Genomic DNA, 22,932 nt, shown 5'->3' on the forward strand with positions numbered 1-22,932 from the left:
AAACAGTGTAAATGAGACAGTCGCTGATATGAGCTCATTTGCATTGGCATCATGTAAGTGAAAACAGAAAAAATCTGTTTACAAAAGTATTCAATAAAACTGCAAAGTCAATTACATTTATACACAACTAGTGCCCACAGATCTGTCTCTACAAGTCACTTTTTAGCATTCTCTTTAAAGGAAAAGAAGAGTGGCTTCCCTTACTGCTGCTCTGCTCACTCTGTCTCCCTAGATCTAAAGTCGGTGCAGGAGGAGCAGAGCTTTGTTTGGTCCGATACATAAGATGGTTTTGAAATTAATCAATAACATTGTCCAAATGTATTCTACTAGTTTTTCTGCTAAATTTGAGCTTTTTTAATAGTGATTCTAAAGGTTTTATTGTTGTGGATGAGGTGTTGGACCTGCTGAAAGAATACAATATACATGACAATAAGTATGTTTTTGTGGCTCAGTTGATAAACAGCCTCTGATGTGACTGAAATTTATTTTATTGCAAATGTTTTGAATGTGGGTGATTTTGAATTAGATTTATCGTTTATCTTGCTATTCTTTGTAGCAATATATCACACTTGAAAATGTTTATTGTGACAAGTCTAAACTGCACGCTCATTAAAATCACAGGCGAACTTTATATATATTCACTGTTTTTTTGTTAAAATAAAGAAAGATATGACTTCATAAACATGCAGTTTTTACCAAAAAATTGACAAAAACATTGGCTGTATGATTCCCTTCTGATCGTGGCATATCGCTGCTTGCTCTCCTTTTACAGTATTTCAGAATTGAAGTGGATAGATAGCCTTGCACAATTCTTCTTATTGAAATTCAACCATTTTTAGGTGCCGTTTCCCCAGTAGCGGTGCCATGTGCAGCTCAGCGTAGAAATGATATCATCAAAAGCCTTTGTTATTTATGAGAACCCTTCAAATCAGATAAACCGGAACACAAAAGTCTAATCTTTCAACAAGATTAACAATAGGCAGACAATACTCCAACACTGTTAAATTTAGAACGCAGAGAATTTCACCATGTCTAATCTCATTTCTGCTGAAAAATGAAATAATTAAAAAGAGAGCAGCGATTAATAATTTAACACAAAATAACACTATGAAAGAATTACCGGTATAACAATTAAAACCCTTCACATTTGAACACATTTCTGTTACATTATGTTTAACAGTTGAAACTTGGATATATGAAAGCACTGGTACGTTTTTATTGATAATTCTTCCCAGAAAAATAGTTTGAAAGTTGAGCCAGCAATGGTTATATTATTATTTAAATAAAATAAATAAAATAAATAAAATCAATAAAAGCAATAAAAATCAATAAAATCAATAAAATAAATCAATAAAATCAATAAAATCAATAAATAAAATCAATAAAATAAACAAAATAAATAAAATGAATAGAATAAATAGAATAAAATAAAATAAAATAATGGCTGAGCATGGTCAAAATCTCATGTCTTGTGAGAAAGGGTCACATCCTGGTTAGCCAGACAACAAGCTAGATATGCTTCATCTATCATTTGGGAAGAAAAACTAGAATACATTAAAAATATATATATATATATATATTTTAAAAATCTGCATGTTTTTGCAGGGCACGGGAGCAACTTTTTCTTCTTTCACATTTGTGTTTGATGTCATTCATAACATACTCTTTGACAAACTGTGTCCTCAAGACGCTTTGCTGTTGAAGAGTACTTTCATCTAGACCAGAGTACTTTTCTCAAAGAGGTCATGTAGTTTGTGGCTGGACAAAGCAAGGCAATACGGGCAAAAACAACATGAAACATGTTTTTAGTGCTGTGTGTTGAAAGTATACAGAGACTAATTCACTAGTTTGGTGTGTCCTGCTCGGTCATCTGAAACCTTAGGGGTAATGCGCTAATGAGTAGACGCCACATAGTAATAGGCTGGTATGACTTTGAACAAATTATTACAGGTTACACAAAAGGATAATTAAATTAGCTTGAAAAAAATGCAACAGCACAGTTTAATATCATTGGAGGATTTAAATTACTGTATATTTTTTAATAAACATATTGGTGCTGTAAAAACACAAACAAAGAAAATGCATGTAATGAAGACGTTTCATAAAGTCAGTGGATCTGTGAATCCTGCCGTTGTGTGAATGGGTGAGTGTTCCTTGAGACAAAGCATATGATATTTAGTTTTTGACATCGACCAGCCAAGACTACACACACTTTCTTTGTTTTTACTATACTTTCTCCCAGAGTTTTGATTAAGAGGTGCACAGAGACCTGAAAAACATAAGATAACGGAATTATACATGTGTATTCAAGAGCAAATGCTATTTAGACACTTGCTACTAAGGAACTATGATTGGATGGGCAAAAAACTTCATATAGGCATTTTTATCTCAAGCCTACTGTATTTTTTTGGACTAAAGTAACTGTACAAAAGTGTATATAAATAAATGCACTGTTTAACTGTGTCAATGACAAGAGAGATCAATCGCCAGGCTAAAACGTACTATTCTGTGCTACTTTTCTGTATCTACTATGGCACTTTGGTTTTACAGACTATAACGTCACACAATCTGCTGCGAAAAGTGTTTCATGTTTCTCATCATCATCATCTCTTCTATATTAGATTTTCTATTATACGTGTCGTACATTTCTCATCCGATTCATGAATAATTAAAACACTGCATCAATAGAAGAAAGCCACAGCCGTTGTATGCCATATTTATAAAAATATATTTCACAAAGTAGGAAACAATACAGGGTATCTTAGATTACAGTACAGGGAGTAAATAATTGAACATACACATTTATAAGCATTAAAGCACAGTAGAAAATATGATCTGCATGTAGGACTATCCCATATAGTATATTGTTTAGTCTACCGAGAACTGCCATAATACTGGTATCCATACAAACTGCACGCAGCTGGAGTGCCATTGGACTTCTCATTATGTGCGAGCGCTAACGTGCAGAGACAAAACCTACCACCTCATCGAAAGCTAATGACGTTAGCAGTAACTTTATGTACAGTAGTCTTTTTCACTGGTATCATACAGTATTAATGTAAGCACGATATGCACATGGCCTGAAATCGACAGCAAATTCATGTGTTTTTTTACCCCCTTTGCTATTGCACTGTGCTTAGATGGTCTCTGCCTCTTTAAAGAATCCATATCCTGATTATCAAGACCATCTAAATAATTACCGTGATTACTAAGAACGTTTTGCTCGCTTGCTTACTTGCTAGTCTATCCTCGACCGTGATGCATGTTGTGGTGTGATGTTTGGAAGTTTAAGACAGTTTGCGAAGGGCTGAGAGAAAAACAGCGGCTCGTGAAATCATCTAAGCACACTCACTTCAAAATTGTCAGCACGGAAAAAAAAGGAAATGATTGAAGAACAGATATACGAAAACTCAGAGAACAAGAATGAAGAATCAACACTTCCAAAAAACATTAGATTACAATTGTATTTAATGTTGCTTCTGTAAAAAGAAGGCCTCAAAGTTTCTACATTTCTCTTTTTGTTGTCTTCGCGCCAGTCTCTCGCGGGCTAACGACGTCGTACAGCCACACCCGGAGCACGTCAATACAAAGTGTAGTATAAAGCAGGCCTTTTTGGGGGCTCTTGGACAGTTTATAAATGTGGCCACCGGAGAACATATCAAATGATAAGAAATTCACTTAAAGCCAATACTGCTTTGTCTCTTTTTGCGTCTTTTTCGAATCATACATTCATCACGTAGACAGTATATTGCTTTTCATTGTCATTTTGCGTCCGGTCGGTCCGTTGGGGGTGGCCAGGCGAGCGATGCAAACAACCGTCCCGTCACGCCAAGTTCATCGACGTCCGCTCACGTCTCGGAGAAGCGTGCAAAATCCGGAAAAGTCTCTTGCTACTGGCAGTCACAGCGTATGACTAACACCCGAAATACTGCTAGAACACTCCACGAAAGGAATCTAAGTTCACGAGAATCATACATCTCCTACTAAAAGACATTGTTTGGTTCAACAATCACAATGCGCTTGACATAGTGGATGACGATTGCTAGACCTCACTCTAAGAAGAATACAAAAAAATGTGGCCTCCCTTCTCGGTAACGTTTTTTTTTTGTTCTTTTATTTAGGTTTTTTTTCTGTTTCTAAAAGCCGACCACCCACCCACCCCCGTAGCGTTTTAATACACAAGTATGTGGACGGAAAGAAAACATCTGAAAAGTGTTTTTGTTTCGTTTCGACTCACGAAATCATACGTCAGGTCTCGCGGTCGCTTTCGCCGACGGAATACAGCTCTCCAAGTCTCCTGAACCGCGGCCCCCACTCCCTCAGATAGTCATAGTTTTGGTCCGAGTCCGACGACGCCGTTTCCAGCGAGCTTAGCGACCCGGCGATGGACCCCCTGCCCTCGTAGCCGTAGATCTGGATGGAGTCGTAGGGCGGCGCCGTTGGGTCGTTGTCTGCCTCGTGGAGCCGGACGTTGATGAACTCGTCCACGTCGACGCCGTTGGGGCCGGAGTGCTGTCCCGCCCGGGGCATGAACTGGAGGTCCGGTTTGATGTCTTTGCGCGGGAGGTAGCCGTTGATGCCGTCCGGGTTCTGGAGGGTGGCGATGTCGAAGGCCTCGGTGTCCTCCTCGCCACCTCCTTCGTCGTCGTAGCGGATGATGTTCTCCCTCACGTCCTCGTCGTCCTTGATAATCAAAGGCTCGTTCTTGTGTCTCCTCAGGGTCACGAAAAGCACAACTATTACTGTCAGAGAGGAGATAAGGGGGAGAGAGTCGAGCTCAAGCTTTTTACGGCAAATCAAGTCAATAAAAGGAAAACGTTCACCGAGGTTAAGGAAGTCAAGCAGTGTTGTTTATTTTTACTTCATATAATGAGTATAGTGATTGTGAAGGTCAAATCTTTGGTGTGTTTTAGCAGTCTTTTTACTCAAATTAAAAGAAAAGCATTTTGCCTCATTATATATTTTCTTCTGTTATTACATTAATGGTTTGTCCTCTTTTAGTATGAACTTACTTCATACTTTTCATCTGTATTCATACTTTTTCTACTAATATATTGTCAATTTAGAGGGTATAGAGAGTGGGTAGAGATTGTCCAGTCCACTCCCAATTTGTTTTTATTATTTAATCCAACTCATCCACAGATTTGTGTGGGACATGGTGACTTCAAAGGCAGTTTTCTTTAAATGCATTTTTGCTGCGTAGGAACATTAAGATCAGCCCTTAAAGTAACATTTACACACATCAAACTTTATAGTCTTGTACTTAACAAGATTTTAACGGAACATACTGAAGGATTTGTTGATATCTAATTCCAAACATGATTTATTAGATTTTTAACTTTAAAAAATGTGTGTTTAAAAGCCATATTTCTAAATGAAAACGTGACATGATGAGAAATGTTGTAAACTACAGGAGACAATTCAAATGCATACCTTTAAATTAAGATATATATTTATTTTCTTTTTTTTTTTACAATTAAATTAATTTACACTGTAGGTAAGAAAAAAATACCTACAGTGTCTATTCTAAAATTAGGAAATCAAGATTCAGTGGAGTTCAGAGCAAATTCAGCTTGTGCGTTTTTGGCCATTTCTTTTTTGATTACTTGTTTCTTTGTCTATTTGCGTCGTACATACAAATTATCTCCAATAATACTTAATTAACTATCTGAAAAACTCAAATCATCATTTCCTTTTTCACCCAAAATACAAATTGAATACCCCACCTCCCTCTATTGAAGTATGAACTGCACAGGCTGTTGTCGTGTGTAGTGTGTAAAACCGTGCGACCTTCGTGAGCAAAGCTACGCCACTCTAACTCACCTAGCAACAGCGTTATGCAGGCCAAGATCGCAATCAGTGCCCCCATACTGAGACCGATGGGCAGCACGTAGGCCTCCACATTGCAGGACTGGACTTCTCCGTCTTTGCTGCAGCCACAGACTCGTATGGTGAGCGTGTTGGTGCTGCTCATGGGCGGGTGCCCGTTGTCGGTGACGATGATCGGTAAAAAGTACATCTCCTGCTTTTGCCGTCGGAAGGTGTCGTGCTTGGCCAGAACGCTGATCGAATTGTCTGTCAAAGAGAGGGAAAGGTAAAGATGAGTTTTTAGCAAAGGGGTGTGTGGAAACCAATTACAGTATTCTTCGCAGTATAAGGCGCACTGTCAATGAATGGTCTATTTTCGATCATATTTCATGTACCGTATTTTCCCGACTATAAGTCGCACCAGCCAACAAATGCATAATAGAGAAGAAAAAAGAGGTCACACTGGAGTATAAGTCACATTTTTTGGGGAAATTTATTATACACCCTCTTGCGTTTGCCAGTGTGAAAATAACTAATATCACATATAAGTCGCGGCCTAAACTATGAAAAAAGGTGCAACTTATAGTCCGGGATAGTATAGTATAATAGTAAGGTGTACCACACAAAATCGCTTCGAGGTCAGAAAACCCTACCAGATTAATCCATATACTGTATAAGGCGCACTGTCGTTTTTTGAGAAAGTCAAAGGCTTTTAAGTGCGCCTTATAGTGCGGAAAATACGGTAATAACAATCAATTGCCTAAACTGATCAATCCTGAACTCCATTTTATCATTTTAGTTTTTTCCAGCTAGCGCGAGTCAAACGTCGGCCTTTCTTCTCATCAGTTCAATTTGGGATTTCTGACGGGAGGTGAGCCCAAGTTTGCGACCCGGTCTTTGAAAGCGCGAGGGGGGCGACGATGGGCGACGGCGGCTCCGAGGATGGCACATGTCGAGGCAGAGAGGTGCCATATGCTCTTTGATGACACGTCTGCTCATTAACCAGCTTCTCCCATATTATCAAACACACGCGTCCCCATAAGAATACTCTCCTGCTGATCCTATGGAATACATGTACAGCACATCTGAAAGCACGACCTTTTTCCTGTCTAACTGTGCGGGAGCCAGACAGAAGAAGCGCTCCGGCGGATGCGGCGGGCTGCGCAGAAGTGTCCGTGTTGACAGAGCAAACTTAATCAAAGGATGGAATGTGTCGTGATGGAATTAATTCATTTGCACAATCTGTAATTAATGTGAACATATGCTCAGAACTTCGGTGTGAATTCTGCCACAAAGTAGAGCAGGCTGCGACGTGAGCAAAGACTAGTTGACTTTTCAGGTTACACTGTTCAATGACAAAGTGCACATGGACATTTCTGAATTCTACGATGACAATGGATGTTTAACAAGTAAATTCTTGTTTGGTGGTTCTGGAAAATACAAAAAACTCTAACCAAAAAGATATACATATGCATTTTTGTCTATTATTTCATTTACATTGCAAGTGAGATGTTGCACAAAATGTTTTCAGTGTGTCATTTCTTCTACTTGATTAGAACCATGGCTCCTCCCCAGCGTGTGCTGCCCCCTAACGTTTCCGCCAACTAAGCCCTTCAATTAAAGTCATCAGCACAAACAAAAGCAGCAGGCTCAAACTCACAGGAGTATCACTCTGCTCTGTCTGTGCAGTCGGTGGTGGAGAGGCTGCTGCAGCTGCCAGATCTTCTACACACTCTTGTGTTCCACAATGGGCTGGGATATGTTTCTTTCTCCACACAAAAAGCAATGCTGCATCAAGTGTCTGCGAGTTCTGAATCACTAATACTTAATCTTTTCTTTGTCAAAGATGCAATTATTATTTTACTTTGGTACTTGCAACTCTAGTTGCAAGTAACTCTACATTTCCCAAAGTTTTTGTGCTCATATTAGAATGTGATGATATCAAAAGCCTGGATGGAGGTTCAGGTTTGTGTCACATAAACGTGACTAAAATGTGTAGATATTTTTAGTATCCTTGCTTCTCTTAGTTTTTCGCTTGCGAGCGCCCACAGTATTATCTGACTCCTCTTTTGCAGTGATTTGCATTCTGATTTAACATATTTGACATGGTCTCACTGATGCAACTGTGTCATGCTATTGTGCACTGACACAGAGTATGATGGCTTATGATTTCTCCCGTTTGCATTCAGTGCTCTAGGCAACCACCCCAAAATGTACTACCAATAAAAATATTTCTTATTTTAAGTAGGATAACCTTGTCCTTTTTTTCTATTACACACATTTCATTTCATTTTAAAATCATGTGTTTTCTCATTTTAAACCAACCAAATGCATTCTATTGTAAAACACTAGTGAAACATGCCTTTAAAGCACATTTAGATACAGACGATATAATGCCTAAATGTTATTTTATGCACATGCCTGTCGCCACAGAGAAAAAGGGGCAGCTTTGATTACAACACACATTTGCTGTGGCAATGTTTCAATAAGCTTCAGCAATATTAAAAGAGTTATTTCCATCTAGTGTGTCACAGTTGATCTTGTATTGATGATGGAGAGAGTGACCACTGCACAAAGCCTTCTCCAGCTCGTCCCAAACACTGGGTTCAGATCTGTGGTACATTAGTCTCTGCTTCTCCTTAGATGTTTTCTATGCTCGATCCCAACGATTTGACCCAACACACTGACATATTTTCCATGACTTTTGTGTTTCCACATGGTTGTTTCAGAAATGCATCAGTCTGGTTTAAATAGAGTGTTGCAGCTGAAAGATCATCACCTGCAGCATTTATCCAGCAGGAGGAGAGGACCTACTTTATTTGCTTAGTGAAATCCAGGTGGTGACTTTTTATTTGAACAGGCAGTGTAAGCCTCTGTCAAGACAGAGTATACAGTATGTTCTAAGGAGAAAAAACACAAGGTATTTTACGCTACACGGGGGCTTTGCTCACACTGCTGAAACATATGTGAGATTTATCAGTTGCATCATCTTAAGAAACTAACAAATCTACTCTCTAAAGAGCCGAGTACCGGAGCCAGCGTGGAGCATACACTGTGCTGGAAACACTGAGCCATTTATTTACCAGCATGAAGTATAGTCTGTGTTTGTGCGCACGTACAAGCACAGGGGTGTTATTTGTTTCAAGCGATGACATATTTTGTATTTTTGGTTAATGTACCTTTTTATCACAATCCGGTTGCAGTGCATTCTTATAATAGCTCTAAGGTAACGCTAAAGTCCTTTGCAACACTTCCTAATTTCAGCTGGAACCCCATGAATAAATTAATTATTATTATTGTGAGAGTGATAGTGGTCTGCATGTGGGCAAGACCGGGTTTACTCCGCCTGGTGCCGAAAGTCCCAGGCAAAAGGTTAAAGATAAAGAGAGGGTTTTATGAGATTTTCACCATGGTAACAACATTGTTCCCTCATCATTAGTTGAAGAGATGTATTCATATGTTTGTGTAATTATTTATTATCCTACAAGTGCTCAGAAAATGTTTGTTTTCACCTCCTACGCCCTAACGTCCATACTTTAATATATTGCATTTATTAAAACACGTAAGTTCAGTCATGTTGAGAGACCATTTTTCAAGAATTACACTAAGTAAAATTAAAATCCACTGCTTGCTATGGGGAAATTTAGTTATATTTTTTTTATTTTAACAGAAAGATAATTGTTCCATTTCTATTATTAAGCCATTATAGATCACAAGGCCTCTCCACAGATCTGCCCTGTAACTTAGCCACACCGTTGAACATCTCAGGCACATAAATAAGATTTCCAAGCAAGTCATACCCTCCACCAGTAAAGCGACACAGTGCACCTTTAACGGTAGATGAGAAATGAGAAAATCTTGTAAAAAGTAATTCACAAAAGTTGCAAAACATATTTCATCGGTAAAAAAATAAGATAAAACTTACTTCCAATCTGATATTTTTTTTTTTTTACCAGAGTTGTACATTCTCAGATTTCTTGCAAACTTATGTCTCTGTCAAAGTAGTAGTTGCAGCGAGTCAGCCCGAAGCCAGTGCACCAAAACAGACGGCTCGAACCATATGAAGAGTTTTATCGCCCCGAGCCCAACACATTATACAACGTCATCACAGTCTGTTCAGAGCCCGTTACCGAGCGGAGACTGGAGACGTGCTGTGGAATTAAGTCTGAGGGGGAAAAAAAAAAAACTGCTAATAAACCAATCAGAGTATTTAGCAAATAAATTTAGTGCCATCTGCCGCGCTCGCAACAGATTCTGGGAATGTCACCCTACATTGAGCTGCAAGACTAGCACGAAAAACCCATTTGGATCCCATTCATTTAGCTTCCCTCAAAATGCACTGGGGAGTAAAAAAAGGTGGCGCCGTCCAAACCATTTCACATCTGCTAATTGCGAGCAACGCCGATCCGACAGACTTCAATCTAAGGACGGGTAGCGTGCCGAAGGTTAGAGATTGGAGTGGAAAGCCATTGGAGAAATTTAGAGAAACTTCAGTCATTCCGACGCAGACGGCTTTTGAGTGTCAGTGGAAATCCTGCCTTTGTTGTGTTTGGATGGTGACGACACTTTCACGGTGAGAATTATAAATGAATTCAATACTTTGCAATACAATACTTACTTCAGAGAAAACACTCACATACTTTATTGTTAGTGATATAGGCTCTGAGTGGATTTTTTTAATGCCAGGACAGCGGTTTCCAACTTATTCCAACTACTGTCTAATCTGGAAACGTTAATAAATATGCTATTGGGCGTTAATCATTGTAAGAGCTATCCATCTAAAAACTCCTTGGTACCTACTGTGAGGGTTTGGAGAGCCAAATGTTACTGCTTGGTTGGAAATCATCGAACTATCTTGGTTGTAAGTTGTAGAAGTCCATTTATGAAGGAGCCATAACCACTCTGCCACAGTGTCTTCATGTTTAAGATGATAAATGCAGCAAGTTGCAGAAATAGTTTATCATTTGTGGCTCTAGTAAAACTTAAATAATCCAACCCAACAAAAATTGGAACAGAAACGCATCTGTGAAATTTTTACAAACCACAATAATTCCGACCTTTTTTTGTGTCACTGCTGGAATCCTTACCTTGGTTATTTTTTATGGTGAAATTGGGATTGTTGAGCATTTCTGGCACAAGTCGGTAGTCAAAGTAGTGGCCTTGGATGGGATCATCTTTGTCAACCGCACTGAGGGTCTGGATGACCTGGATTGAGAACAGACAAAGGGGAAACATGTTTTATGATCGTGCTTTTGCTTGCAACACACCTCACGAAATGCATAGCCTATTAGTTCTGCAGAGTCGAGATTACCATCCATTGCTTGGCACACTTTCAGCCTGCTTGTGCTATCTGTTCATCTATCACCTTATCGTGTATATAAGATTGATTAGATTAGAATTCAACCCTGCGGGAAACTGTTTTTGTGCCATTTTCCTTTCAATGAAGTCCTCCATTGTACACACTTAGCTTTAAATGAGGTCGATTGATGAGAAGAGCGGAAGCGCTAAGTACTTGTCCGGGATTTTTTGGCTAGGGGGGAAAAGCGTCGTGCCATCTGGAGGAAGACATGAAAGACGGACTTGAATTATGAAGCACTCAGATCAATCCTGACCGCGTTGCTTTCCCCGTGCGCAATGTGTCAAGGGAAAGCTGTTGCAAGGAAGAAAGGGTACCAAGCACTATGGCTGTACCTATGTGGCGTCCCAGGCTATAATTCATGGTAGCCAATCATTGCGAGGGAGGGGAGAAGGGGAGGGAAAGTGATTGATGGTCACTCCGATGGATGGGGTGGTAAGGGGGTTCTCTACCTGTCCGGGTTTTCCGTTTTCGCACAGGAAGGCTTCGTATTCCGTGGCGAATTCTGGCGCGTTGTCGTTGATGTCCATGACTCGGATGGCCACGATGGCTCTGGAGATCTGACTGTGGTTTTCTAATTAAAAAACAGAGAGTAGTTGTAGTATGTTAAAATAAGCAGCAATTGCAAAATAATAAACTACAAGTAAAAAATAACAACAAAGGAACCTCACATTATGTCAAACTGAGTGATGAAATATTGTCTTATCATATCTTAGCTTCAACTGAAATCAATGCATCACACATCCGTCATAATTTTAAGTTTTACCCCGGATGCTGTGCCTGACTCAACTGCCTTCATTTACCCACGCCATCTTCTTATTTAACCCCGTTGGATTTCACATCTTCCAGACACCAGATTTGAATATTTATCATATTTGAACACTAAATGGCGCACGTCCGATCTCAGGTAAATTCTTCAACCTGATTTTAATTCTCTCCCTTCCCATATTAATTTCCAAAGACAACAACAGGGACGCACGATGAGCCACATCCGTCTTGAACTCCAGCCTCTATCAGTGATGCAAAACAGGGTTCCAGGCGACAGACGGGGAGACAACCCTATCCAAAGTGCTTTTGAAATCCCCTGTACACTGTAATCTTTTAAACATGAGTATTAAAGCATGCATATTAATGAGACATTGGTAACTGAAGTTTTAAAAGACAATAAAGGGCTAGCTAATTAGAAGTGGCTTTACTGGAATTATTCATCACTGGTAATTGACAGTCCCTTTCGAGAGTCGCACTAAGCACGTGTATGTATGAATCAGTGGCTTAAATGGCAACTTTTAAAGCAATTAACTGGTAATATGTCCCTCTGTGGGTTTGTCACTTAGTCTGCATTCTTATTTTTGAATTTAAATGATCCTTTTTGTTCTTTCTTTTCCTTTGATTTATTTACTGTAGAATGTGAAATTGTCCCCAGAGCCTCGGATCGGAACTTGATGAAATATAGTTTGCAGACATATCCGCTGTTGTTTAACCACTGAGCCAAAACGCAGCCCTGTCCAGTTGAATTTAATCAATTTCTACCGTCCTTCTTTGTAATCAGTCAAAGTCTCTGCTCCAAACTTTCACAAACTTTATACATTTCACTTAAAATGTCTAAAATCTTACGTAATTTCTTCTGTTTCTATCCAACATGCTGTCACGCCGCTCCCTTAAAGGACGGACTACCTCCTCCTGGTCAGTGGTGGTACTGCAGCCTCCGGACCAATACATTTGAACACGCTCTTGTACATACACCACATCAAAATTAGGATTATGCAGTGACTAAACCCAGAGACCAAGATAAAACCAGGACTAAAACAGGACAAAACCAAGTCTATATCTCCACAAAAATGGGCTTAAATCTAGATTGAATCAAGACAAGTGTGAACGCACCCTTAAAATAAATGTCATTGTGCTGTTATTGTGCAGTAACTAACCATCAATGTAGCTTTCAGTCTCTTAAAACATAGCAACTCTCGAATACTCAACCCTTAGCAAATGCATTGAACTGACTTGAATTACCTGCCACTTTGCATTTGTGCCTATATGTCTTCCCGCTCTTATGCGCACTAGTTTTTGAACACACGCTGCTGATAAGGACGTGCCCCGTAGGGACAAAGGGCCCGCTGCTGCTGCCGGAGACAACTTGAAGGAGGGGTAAGCAGCGAAGAGAGGAGAAATTGACAGAGTGAAAGGCAGTGATGGATGGATTAGGACGTGCTGAGAAGAAGAAGAAGGGTGAAAAAGAGACTGACTAAAGCTACAAGAGTGCCTTTCCCCCTTTGCGGTAGCAGCAGCGGCAGACAGGCAATAGAATCTGATTAGTCAGATGTCAACCGGCGCGCTGGAGAAACAGGCCTCCATTTGGGTGGCAAATGGCATCCCGGCTCTGAAACTGGGAACACAGATTTTGCTTTTCACGCCGCAAAAAGAAAAATCCCCAATCCGTGAAGAAAACTGCCATATTTACTTTTCCCAAATTCCTATTAGGTGTTGCCACTATCTCCAACCACAGTTACTTTGCCGGTGGGCATGAAAAAGCTTAAAATATACAAGGCCTGGGACGTGCACATGGCTTATCAAATGAGACACATTCAATTCTACCCCCAAACAGGCTCCAGCGACAGCGTCGGCGGCAGATACGTCTGGGTTAGCGCGGGCAAAATACTCCGACAATGTTTAACGATTAATGTGTTTGCTTTGATTAACAATATTACAAAAAAAATAAAAAAGACTGGCAGGGAGACGAGGCTTGTATTGAGGAGGGGGAGAAAAGTTACAAGCTGTGTAAACTAGCTTGAAGCGGTACATTAAGCTTTATCACAACATACAGCTCCCTTGAAACAATCTGTATGCAAATAGTGCCTTTACGTTCGGTCCTGGGCTGTTTTGTAGCTCTGCCGGCAAGATTTTTCAACCTAGTCAGTGGGTTTTGCGCTTCGCAGATGTTCTTTAATCTGTAATGGATGCTGGCACAGGAGCAATCCACTCCGCCGATGTCTTTAAAACTGTTTATTTGATATGTCTTAATGTTCTTGCTCTTTCACAAATTGACTCGCGGGCTGCTTAATTCAATCAAAACTCAAGCAAATTAACGGGCTTAATGCCTCGGCGGCTCCGAATGCTAATTGTTTGTACCGTATCGTCGGAAAGCACACGAAAGCGGGCCGATAAAGGGGGGTGTGGGGCAGGTCTGTCGCTGCGGTGACTCGGATGCGAAGCGTGCCTTATTGCGGTGCTTAAAACTTATGTGGCGAAGAAGGAGCAAGGATTTCATTGTGTTAAAGCTGGAGATTGGGACGCATGTGGCTTTAACGGCGGTCTGCACCTGAAGGTCAGCAGGTGGTAGAGGGTACTTACTGACTTCGGTGGCCGTGACCGTGATGTTGTGCCACATGTCGGTTTCGCGGTCCAGAGGTTTGGCCAGCGTGATTTTCCCATCGTCCACGTTTATGTTGAACTGACGCTCCAAGTCTGTGTGTCGGTCGATGAAGTACCTGAAACCAAAGAAAAAGAATGTGAAAATCTGAATGTGCAAACGTAAATACAAAATACTGTACATTTATTAGCTCTGACAGCGATCAAACAGTAAAAGGAGGAAGTATATCTATTTAAATCCGTCAAACAACTTGCAAGCTCAAATAACATGTTTGGCACTTGCATACATTGTTTGCCCACTGCCAAAGCGTCACATAACAAAGAACACAGCTCAGAATTACAAGTTGGTATTATTAAATGTTTTACAACTAGATGCAGACAAGGCACAGTGGTCTGATTTTGACACAAAGAGCTTCTCCCCATAAAGTGTTTCTACAATGCACTCGGAACTAGATCAAGGCTAAACATGTGTCTACATCAGGATTCAACGGAGCTCAAAGCATGCAAGTGTGAACTCACCAGAGATTCTATCATGTCTGGTCTGGACAGATCCACTAGCCTGCTCTGATGCTATTTCATCAACCTTTTTCAACACCTAAGGTACATTTGTGCCAACCGATCACAGCGTGTTTGTGCTGGCTTTAATGACGAAGCTTATCCAACTTCAGCAATTCTTAAACCAAAATACCATCATGTCAATCTCTTGTTTCATTGTTTTAAAGATAGTTGGCAAAAAAAAAAAGAACAAAAAAGTTTACAAGTCAGCAATTAAGTTTTGTATACATTCGATTTGTCTCTAAAGAAAAGGAGGGAAGCGTGATAAGGCTGAGTTATTGCTTTTGGATAGCGCTAAAAGGCGTGAAAACTTCACTTTCTAAGCATTGTTAATGATTCTGTGGATGGGGCATCAAACCTCCCCACGGTTTGTAAATGTCAACAGCACACACTTCCACTTGTCTTCCCAACAAGCCGTTAGCTATTTTGTTTACCCGCTCGCTATTTATCAAGAGACAGCTTTAGATTAATGCACATTTAAGACTGCCTGAGGAATAATTAAGACCCTCACCTGAGCAGCAGGGGGCATTAAAGTGTAATAAGTAGCGAAAAAGGCTGTCCAGACCGCGGCGACACCTCCCCAGCGCTAGAACGACATTAGCATGGGGATATCGGGGTAAGGGATGGGCCGCTGTTAACCCCGTTTGGATCTGTCAACACGCAATGGCTCCCACAGGGTTTGCATTAATGAGTTAGGACAACAGGCTACGACAACAGAGGCGGCGGGGCTAATAGATGAGACAAACATGGACCACTGGCCAGCGTGTTGGATGTAACCTTGTGTTTGCTGCCATGTTTACCCAAGAATATAATAAAAACAGGTTAAGCCCATTCAGCAGAAGGATGCACGGGATTGGTTAAAGGTTATAGTACAAGCATATATGAGGGATCGATTTCCACCTACATCCGAGACAGGATGGGGACTTTAAATTATGTTCGCAATGTGTACAAGAACATGGGGCTGCTTTGCTGAATTACAATGTATAAAACCTTCATGGTCTTGCCCCAGAAAAAAGGAGTTTGTACAGTTAAATGCAACTTAAACACAAATACTCGAAAAATCCTAGTCAAAAAGTGCATTTCAGTTCATGGTCCCTGCAGGGCCGAGGAATAAGATATGATTTATAATTTATAGAGTTATACATATACATTGATAGCTTTAGTAGATGTGTTAAGTTGTGATATTTGGATAGTTGGACGTGAGCATAAAGTGGACTGACCAATGTTTTACAGATGTCTTTGTCTGTTTGAGATTGTGATTTTTTTTGTTTTTCTTTTGTCATGTTCCCCCTTTAATCTTTAGTGTGTGTACAGTGTGCTTTAAGCGTGTTCTAATTTGACTAGTTCAATCGAAATCAGATTAATCACACATTTAAACGCAAATTTGTTGTAGTAGACTTTTTTTGTGCAAATTTTCTTCAATCATTTTGTGTTCAATAATCTATTTAAAAGTCCTACTGGCCTATTGGTTACATGTTTCAGGTGAATATAGCGTGTAGATGGACAGCTGTATCGTCCTATCGTGTTCTGCAGTGTTTTTGCCCCGTAGTATTTCTATGACATCATTTGGACAGTGTGCTTCATCAGGTCGCTCTGCAGATGCTTAGAATTCTACAGAACTGAGGGACATGACCTCCATTCGTACCTTTAGTAGATGTGTTAAGTGGCTTTTGGACAATCAGACATGTGAGCGCAACACGGACTAACCAATGTGTGTTTGGATTGTTTGTGCTGTTTTTCTATTTTCACTAATATAAACTACATATTGTATATCATTCATCTTCAATGTCGTTATATCATTTGTGCCCGTTTCATGTCCTGTTTTCTGTCCTTCCATCAGCCTGACAATGGGACTGCAGATAAAAAATAGCTTGCATTTCTCATATGAAATACAATAAAACATAAAGTGCTTCCACCTCTGGTCTAAAAACTATAGAATCCCAATGGGACACTCCTGGACAAATGAGGGATTACAACAACTTGAAACAACGGAACGCAAAATTTATTTAATTTATCAGAGAAAATAATCTAAAATGTGTTTCTTCTTTGTTTTTTAGCAGACAATATTCATTTTTTATCCGTGCCAGTTTTTGGGAACAGGTAATCATGCTGTGTTTTGTAACTGTTAGCTGCAAGAATAAAAATGGAATAAAAATAGTTAAAAAGTGTTCATGTTTCTAATGATATTCAGTCTAAGATAACAATGACCTTTCAAACCACACAATATGATGGCCTTATTAGAAAAATACCATATGTTAGATTCCAAAAGTCTACCTTAACTGAAATTTATAGCACAAATCTTGAAAAAAAAAAAACTTAGTGGCAGAACTTTAAACCTCAGAAAGGACGCCCGCAGATGTGAAATTGGAATAGACATAAAAGGGAATTTTTCGGATGCCACCCGAAGCTGTGAAATCACCCTTTCATGGCGCAACGTGCTCCGTGCCAAGCCCACACCGAGCGGATTCCAAAAAAGTCGCTGTCAGTGCGGGTCATCTTGGCTTTCACTGCGACGGCTATTAAACGAAACTGTCACGAACGTCCTACAAGCCCAAAAACACAGGAACAATCATTTAGACGGGAGATTGTTGCCCCCGTGCGCCGTTTAGCTCCAAAGCGTTTCCATCCTCTTGCTTCCCGACCGAAAACCATTGCCTAGTATTTTCAATATAAAACATAAAAAAGGTCCAAAGCTATCCCTAATCCCCCCCTGTCCAATTTTTTTTTCGCAAATGTTTTCCCAGACTCATCTTCCGTCTCCAGATACCGACGATTGCCTAATCCTCTCCTCCATTTTCTTTTTTCTTTTCAACTCCAGATCTCATAACGTCTCAGTCCCATCAGCGCAGACCTGTTGGCAAGAGCCGAGTGTCATTCAAATGAAGTAAGAAAGACAGAATGCAGAGAGAAAGAGATCGGGAAGGAAGCAAAAATACACAGAATTGTATGAAATAGTTTGAACTGGATGTATTATGTTGTATGTATATTTTTGCATACCTCAACAAAATATTGATACAATTTCTCAGAGTTTTAAATGAAATGCATTTAATAAAATGACATTACAATGCAGATGTATATGAGATAACTGCGTGTCTTATCTATGCTAGTGCGATTTGATGTAAAGCAACCTATTGTGATGCATAAATATGAACTACAAAGCTACGACGAAAAGATACTTATAATAAATAGTGATGATGTCAAATTCTTTTACAGCAGAGGACGCATTTTAATAGATATTCAAGGGCATCAGTGTCGACACTATATACAGTACGCAAAAATACAAATTGCCATCGGTTCGAATGAATAATCACTGGTAATTAACGAATTTCCTCCCGCTTTGGGATCGTGCGACGTAACTGCTCGTCTGACGGAGTAAACCACTTTTTGCTCTATATTTGCAAATCGCCCACTTGTATTCGAGCGTTCCGAGCAAATGTGCCGGCGGTGTTGTGGAAACATTGAAAAGAGGAGAAAAGGAGCATGCCAACAGAACAAACTATAACGTCACGCTACTGTCAAACCCTAAGACGGAGTCGCGACGGCGCTCTCTCCGCAGAAGGGCGTCGAACAGCACGCGATAGAACGACATAAATAAACGCCGTGGCCCAGATTCCCATTGTTGTGGAAACGTACCGAGCCGTGACATTTCCATTTTTGAGATGAAATGGTGTAAAATCCTCTAGACGCTCGGGCTGGGGAGGAGGGGGGAGAGCTCCACCAGGACTCCCCCCCCCCCCCCCCCCCCCCCCCCCCCCGCCCCAAAACTACCCACACCCTCCTCTCTTGGCCTATACACACACTTTCAAGACAGGCAGACAGCAGCGAGCCACCTGGGAATGGCCTCTCTGCCGCAGACGGAGAGGATCCCAAGTCAAGCTCCCTGACAGGCTCACGTGGAAGAGAGCGAGGAGACGGAGCCTGAAATGTTCTGCCACCTGTCACTCACGCTGACAACCTGATGTGACGGAGAATTAAAGGCAAAAACAAAAAAATACAAAAGTATACCCGGAGCGGTACGTGCGCCGGGTGCCTGATAAGTGACGAGTGCGAGAGCCGGTGTCAACGTTTTCTCTTGCCAAGAGGAAGGCGACGGATTAGAACGTCGGCGGTGGGAAGTTGCCGTTTGGTGTGATTGTTAATTGTGATCGCTCATTTGCACTGCAAGTTTTTGCACTCAGACTAAACTAACTGTGTGTATATATTCAGTCAAAGTATTTAGTGTAAGTTTATTTTTTGCCTTATGTAGTTCACCCATTTTTAAAAATTCATGCCTTTTTTTTTGAATATTTTTGAATATATTTTGTTAGGATATTGTTGTTTCATGTTGCACCATGTTGCACTAAAGAAAGTTCCTAGTTTGTGAATTTCTTGTTTTTATTCACTGACAATGGCAATAAACCTTTTTTGATTCGGAAAAAAAAAAATACTTGCTCATCTTCATGGAAAGGTTGTTGCTTTTCCTACAATATTATCTATTGTGCATTTATTCAATTACAGGTGTTTTTATTGCTCAAAATAAGTACAAAAACAGGCAGGAATCTGAGCTCTAACTTTGCTTGGTGGTGTTGACTGCTTGTCTGGCAAAGCAATATTCGTTACGTAGCGCATTATTAAAGAAATACCAGCCTTCAAACTTGACATTTCGCTCAGATCACTTTAGGAGTTTCTGAGTTTCTCACGATCCGCGCAGAGTCGAGAGAGCGGAACTTCTGAAAAATCAACTTTGAAGCCTGAAGATAAGACTATTATTCACAAAACTACCACGCCTACGATTCTAAAATATGTTCTATCAGTGACGCTAAATTTGAGGTAACCGCTCGAAAACGCCCGCCCACTCGCGGTTGCCTCTTTTTCTCCACGGATCGGCACTTCCTGTTGTGTTGACCATTCCGGCAGAGCAGAAAGTGCAGGATGAGGGAAAAGTGTCGTTGCTAAAATGCTATGCTATGATGTAAAGTACCGTATTTTCCAGAGTATAAGTCGCACCAGCCAAAAAATCCATAATAGAGAAGAAAAAAAACATATAAGTCGCATTTTGGGGGAAAATTTAAAACAACAACAGATTATAGAACATGGTGAATAGGTGTACGTATGCTAACGCTAACACCTTCAGCTACATGACGCACAGACAGAACTGTGGTAAGTGTCTGGTATGTTAACGTAACATATTAACAGTTATTCAGATAACTATAGCATAAAGAACATGCTAACAAGTTTACCAAAGCATCAGTTTGACCCCAAATCACTAAATCCATTGAATTCTTCTTCCTCTGTGTCACTTCTAAACAACTCCACAAACTCCAGAGGTAGAGGAAGTGCAGACACTTCTTCTGCGTCACTTAGAGCCTAGAGCGCCCTCTTGTCAGTGTGAAAATAACAAATAATATCACATATAAGTCGCTCTGGAGTATAAGTCGCACCCCGGCCAAAACTATGAAATACTTATAGTCCGAAAAATACGGTAGATTAATTTGTGTAAAACGTCGCACCGACATGTCAACGCTGCAGAACTTATCCCTCGAGGTCGGCAGCACTACGTTAACTAATACAAGCAGACAGGGGGACGCAATTCAAGGCGGCGCCCGCGGTAACGTCCGGAATCAGGTGAATACAACGTCCCACATCTGTTTTGCAAAATAACTATTAATAATTGCTCGTGCATTATCCTGCCAACGATAATATCACTTTTGAAAATCGCTCACAAATGATCACCCAAGGGTTTATTCCATGACAACAGGAAGTTTATAAAACCCTAACCACGCACATTAGCTAATGGCTTGGGTTTCTGATATTCCGCACTGCAATTAAAACAAATACAGACAACACTCTCCTGTCAGAAAACAATAAAGTCTACAAAGAAATAAATCCTTTTCATGTTTATAGACTTATCTGACCCCTGTTAATAAAACATTCATACTTAACTTTGTTTGTATCAAATATTTTCACATAATCCTCAGACAGTCAGACGTAATCAGGGCCAACATTAAACACAATTATCTAATCAAACTCCATCGGTTAGACGGCAGCAAAAAAAAAAATCACGATAATACATGGAATAACAATCAGCAGCATTTCCATTGTTTTCTGCTCAACGTGCATCCCGTCTCGTCTCCTTCCTCAGTTTCTCAGATCGGCTGTCAATCAAACCCCGTTGCCTGTGACATTCTCCGGTAGATATTCTGGAGGTGGTAATCATGATTCTACTGAGCACTGCGAGCTATTATTGCGCACGCCGTCTCTGTACAGGAATGTGATTGTGTGACTTGCAACGGTCAAAAGCACATTCTCAAGGCCAGTCATTAAGAAAGAGCAATACCAGGTTAGATTCCATTAAAACACACACTAAATGGTATGTAACAATAATGAAGATGTAAAAGAAAGAACAGTATTTGCCTGAAGGACAGATTTATAGTAACTGAAGATTAAGATGACTTTATTTGTGCTGAGATAATTTTGTCTGAGACACAGACAAATGTACTTGAGACAAAAGCAGAACACTTTAAAACACTCTCTATGGCATGTATTTAGGAGTTTCACTGATATGGAGTGGAATGGGTTTTTAGACCTTGTTTTTTTCTGTTAAAAAGCCTTTAGCCGCAGCTCATCGTGGGAATGTAAGACACGAGAAAGCTCAGAGATCAATGGACATTTAATACAATTGACTTGTCTCACTCTACAACAAGAGAATGACAATTGTCTCTGCTTTTAAAGGAAAAACCTTATTCAATTGTTAAATATGTATTTTTGGGGCGATTGAAGTGTCCGTCGTCACCCCTGCTGGCGGAAAACATTGACCCAAAGACGACTAACTTGGGAAACCTTGGCTCTTTTTTCCCCTTTTACATTTGGCAATGTTACAATTTTTTGTTGTTGTGATTATACTGTCTTACTTCAATTGGGTCTGTTCTCTGACAGTGTAGTCTCACAAGGGAGCTGCGGGGGGAGCTCTAGCGCTAAATTGACTGTATTCAATTTAGCTCTGTTTATCGCTCTTAAATTTTCACTTTGGCACTTTTTGTTTCATCTCAGTGGGTTTTTACGTGGTCAAATAATGGTTGTGACATACATAGATACATTAATTAAACAAGAACAATCGAGTAAGAACAGCAGGAGAAAAAAAAATAAGAACGGTTTAAAAATAGACCTAATTCCTAACACATGAAAATGCATCAGAAAAGATGAATATGCTGTCTTCATCTAAGAAACATTGTATCTATTGCAGACATGTAAAGACGTTACTATAGAGTTACTATATGACACTTTGTGCTGGGAGCTGATTGGCTGGGCAAGTGTGATCCGTCTGTCTGAAAAAGCTGTTATAAAACTGCGCTGGTGGCAAAAAACAATTGTGAAATAAAAAAGTGTGAGTAGTAGGAACAAGTTAGATCTCCTTCATTAAATATACAGTATAAGAAGGTAAGGATATGTCTTACATTTCAAATTACATTTTAAGTGGTACATATTGAGTAGAGTTTTTGAACACGCTTAGGTTTGGGGAGTTTTTTTTTTAATTACAAATAGCCTTTTTTGTTATTATGTTACAGAATAATGAAACTTTACAGTGAGGAGTTGGTGCACTTTGTTGTCGACAGTTATGTGAGTGGAACATTTTAGCGTTACGAATATTGTGAGAATAAACATCAAGATTATTCACGATTATTGAGACTGTGGCATCTTTAATATTCTGTGTTTAATGTTACAGTTCCTCAAGTTTGTGACCGGCTTTACAACATGTATTAAAATCATCAAAATACCGTTAAATGTGACAAAGACAGCCAGATAAAAACTATTCTTTACATTTAGGTCTATTTTTTGGGCTATACATTGTACAAAATACTTGATTTTGC

General features: G+C 40.0%; 1 protein-coding gene across 2 annotated transcripts in view; it reads right to left on the reverse strand.

Moving 5' to 3' along the window:
• Positions 1–2,716: 2,716 nt before the first annotated feature.
• Positions 2,717–22,932, reverse strand: part of cdh8 (cadherin 8) — a 163,338-nt gene continuing 143,122 nt past the window's right edge. The window contains exons 8-12 of one of the 2 annotated variants that reach the window (XM_072464741.1): positions 14,513–14,649; positions 11,617–11,738; positions 10,896–11,013; positions 5,824–6,075; positions 2,717–4,736 (exon numbers count right to left, since the gene is read on the reverse strand). In XM_072464741.1, coding sequence (XP_072320842.1) covers positions 4,249–4,736; positions 5,824–6,075; positions 10,896–11,013; positions 11,617–11,738; positions 14,513–14,649 — 1,117 coding nt within the window. In that variant the 3' untranslated portion in view covers positions 2,717–4,248. Of the gene's footprint in view, positions 4,743–5,823; positions 6,076–10,895; positions 11,014–11,616; positions 11,739–14,512; positions 14,650–22,932 lie in introns of both variants that reach the window. The other variant, XM_072464740.1, reaches the window with a different exon arrangement.

Source organism: Eucyclogobius newberryi, unplaced genomic scaffold (genome assembly GCF_026437365.1).
Source record: "Eucyclogobius newberryi isolate DKJ021-1_F unplaced genomic scaffold, fEucNew1.0.hap1 SCAF_5, whole genome shotgun sequence".
Taxonomy (NCBI): Eukaryota; Metazoa; Chordata; class Actinopteri; order Gobiiformes; family Gobiidae; genus Eucyclogobius; species Eucyclogobius newberryi.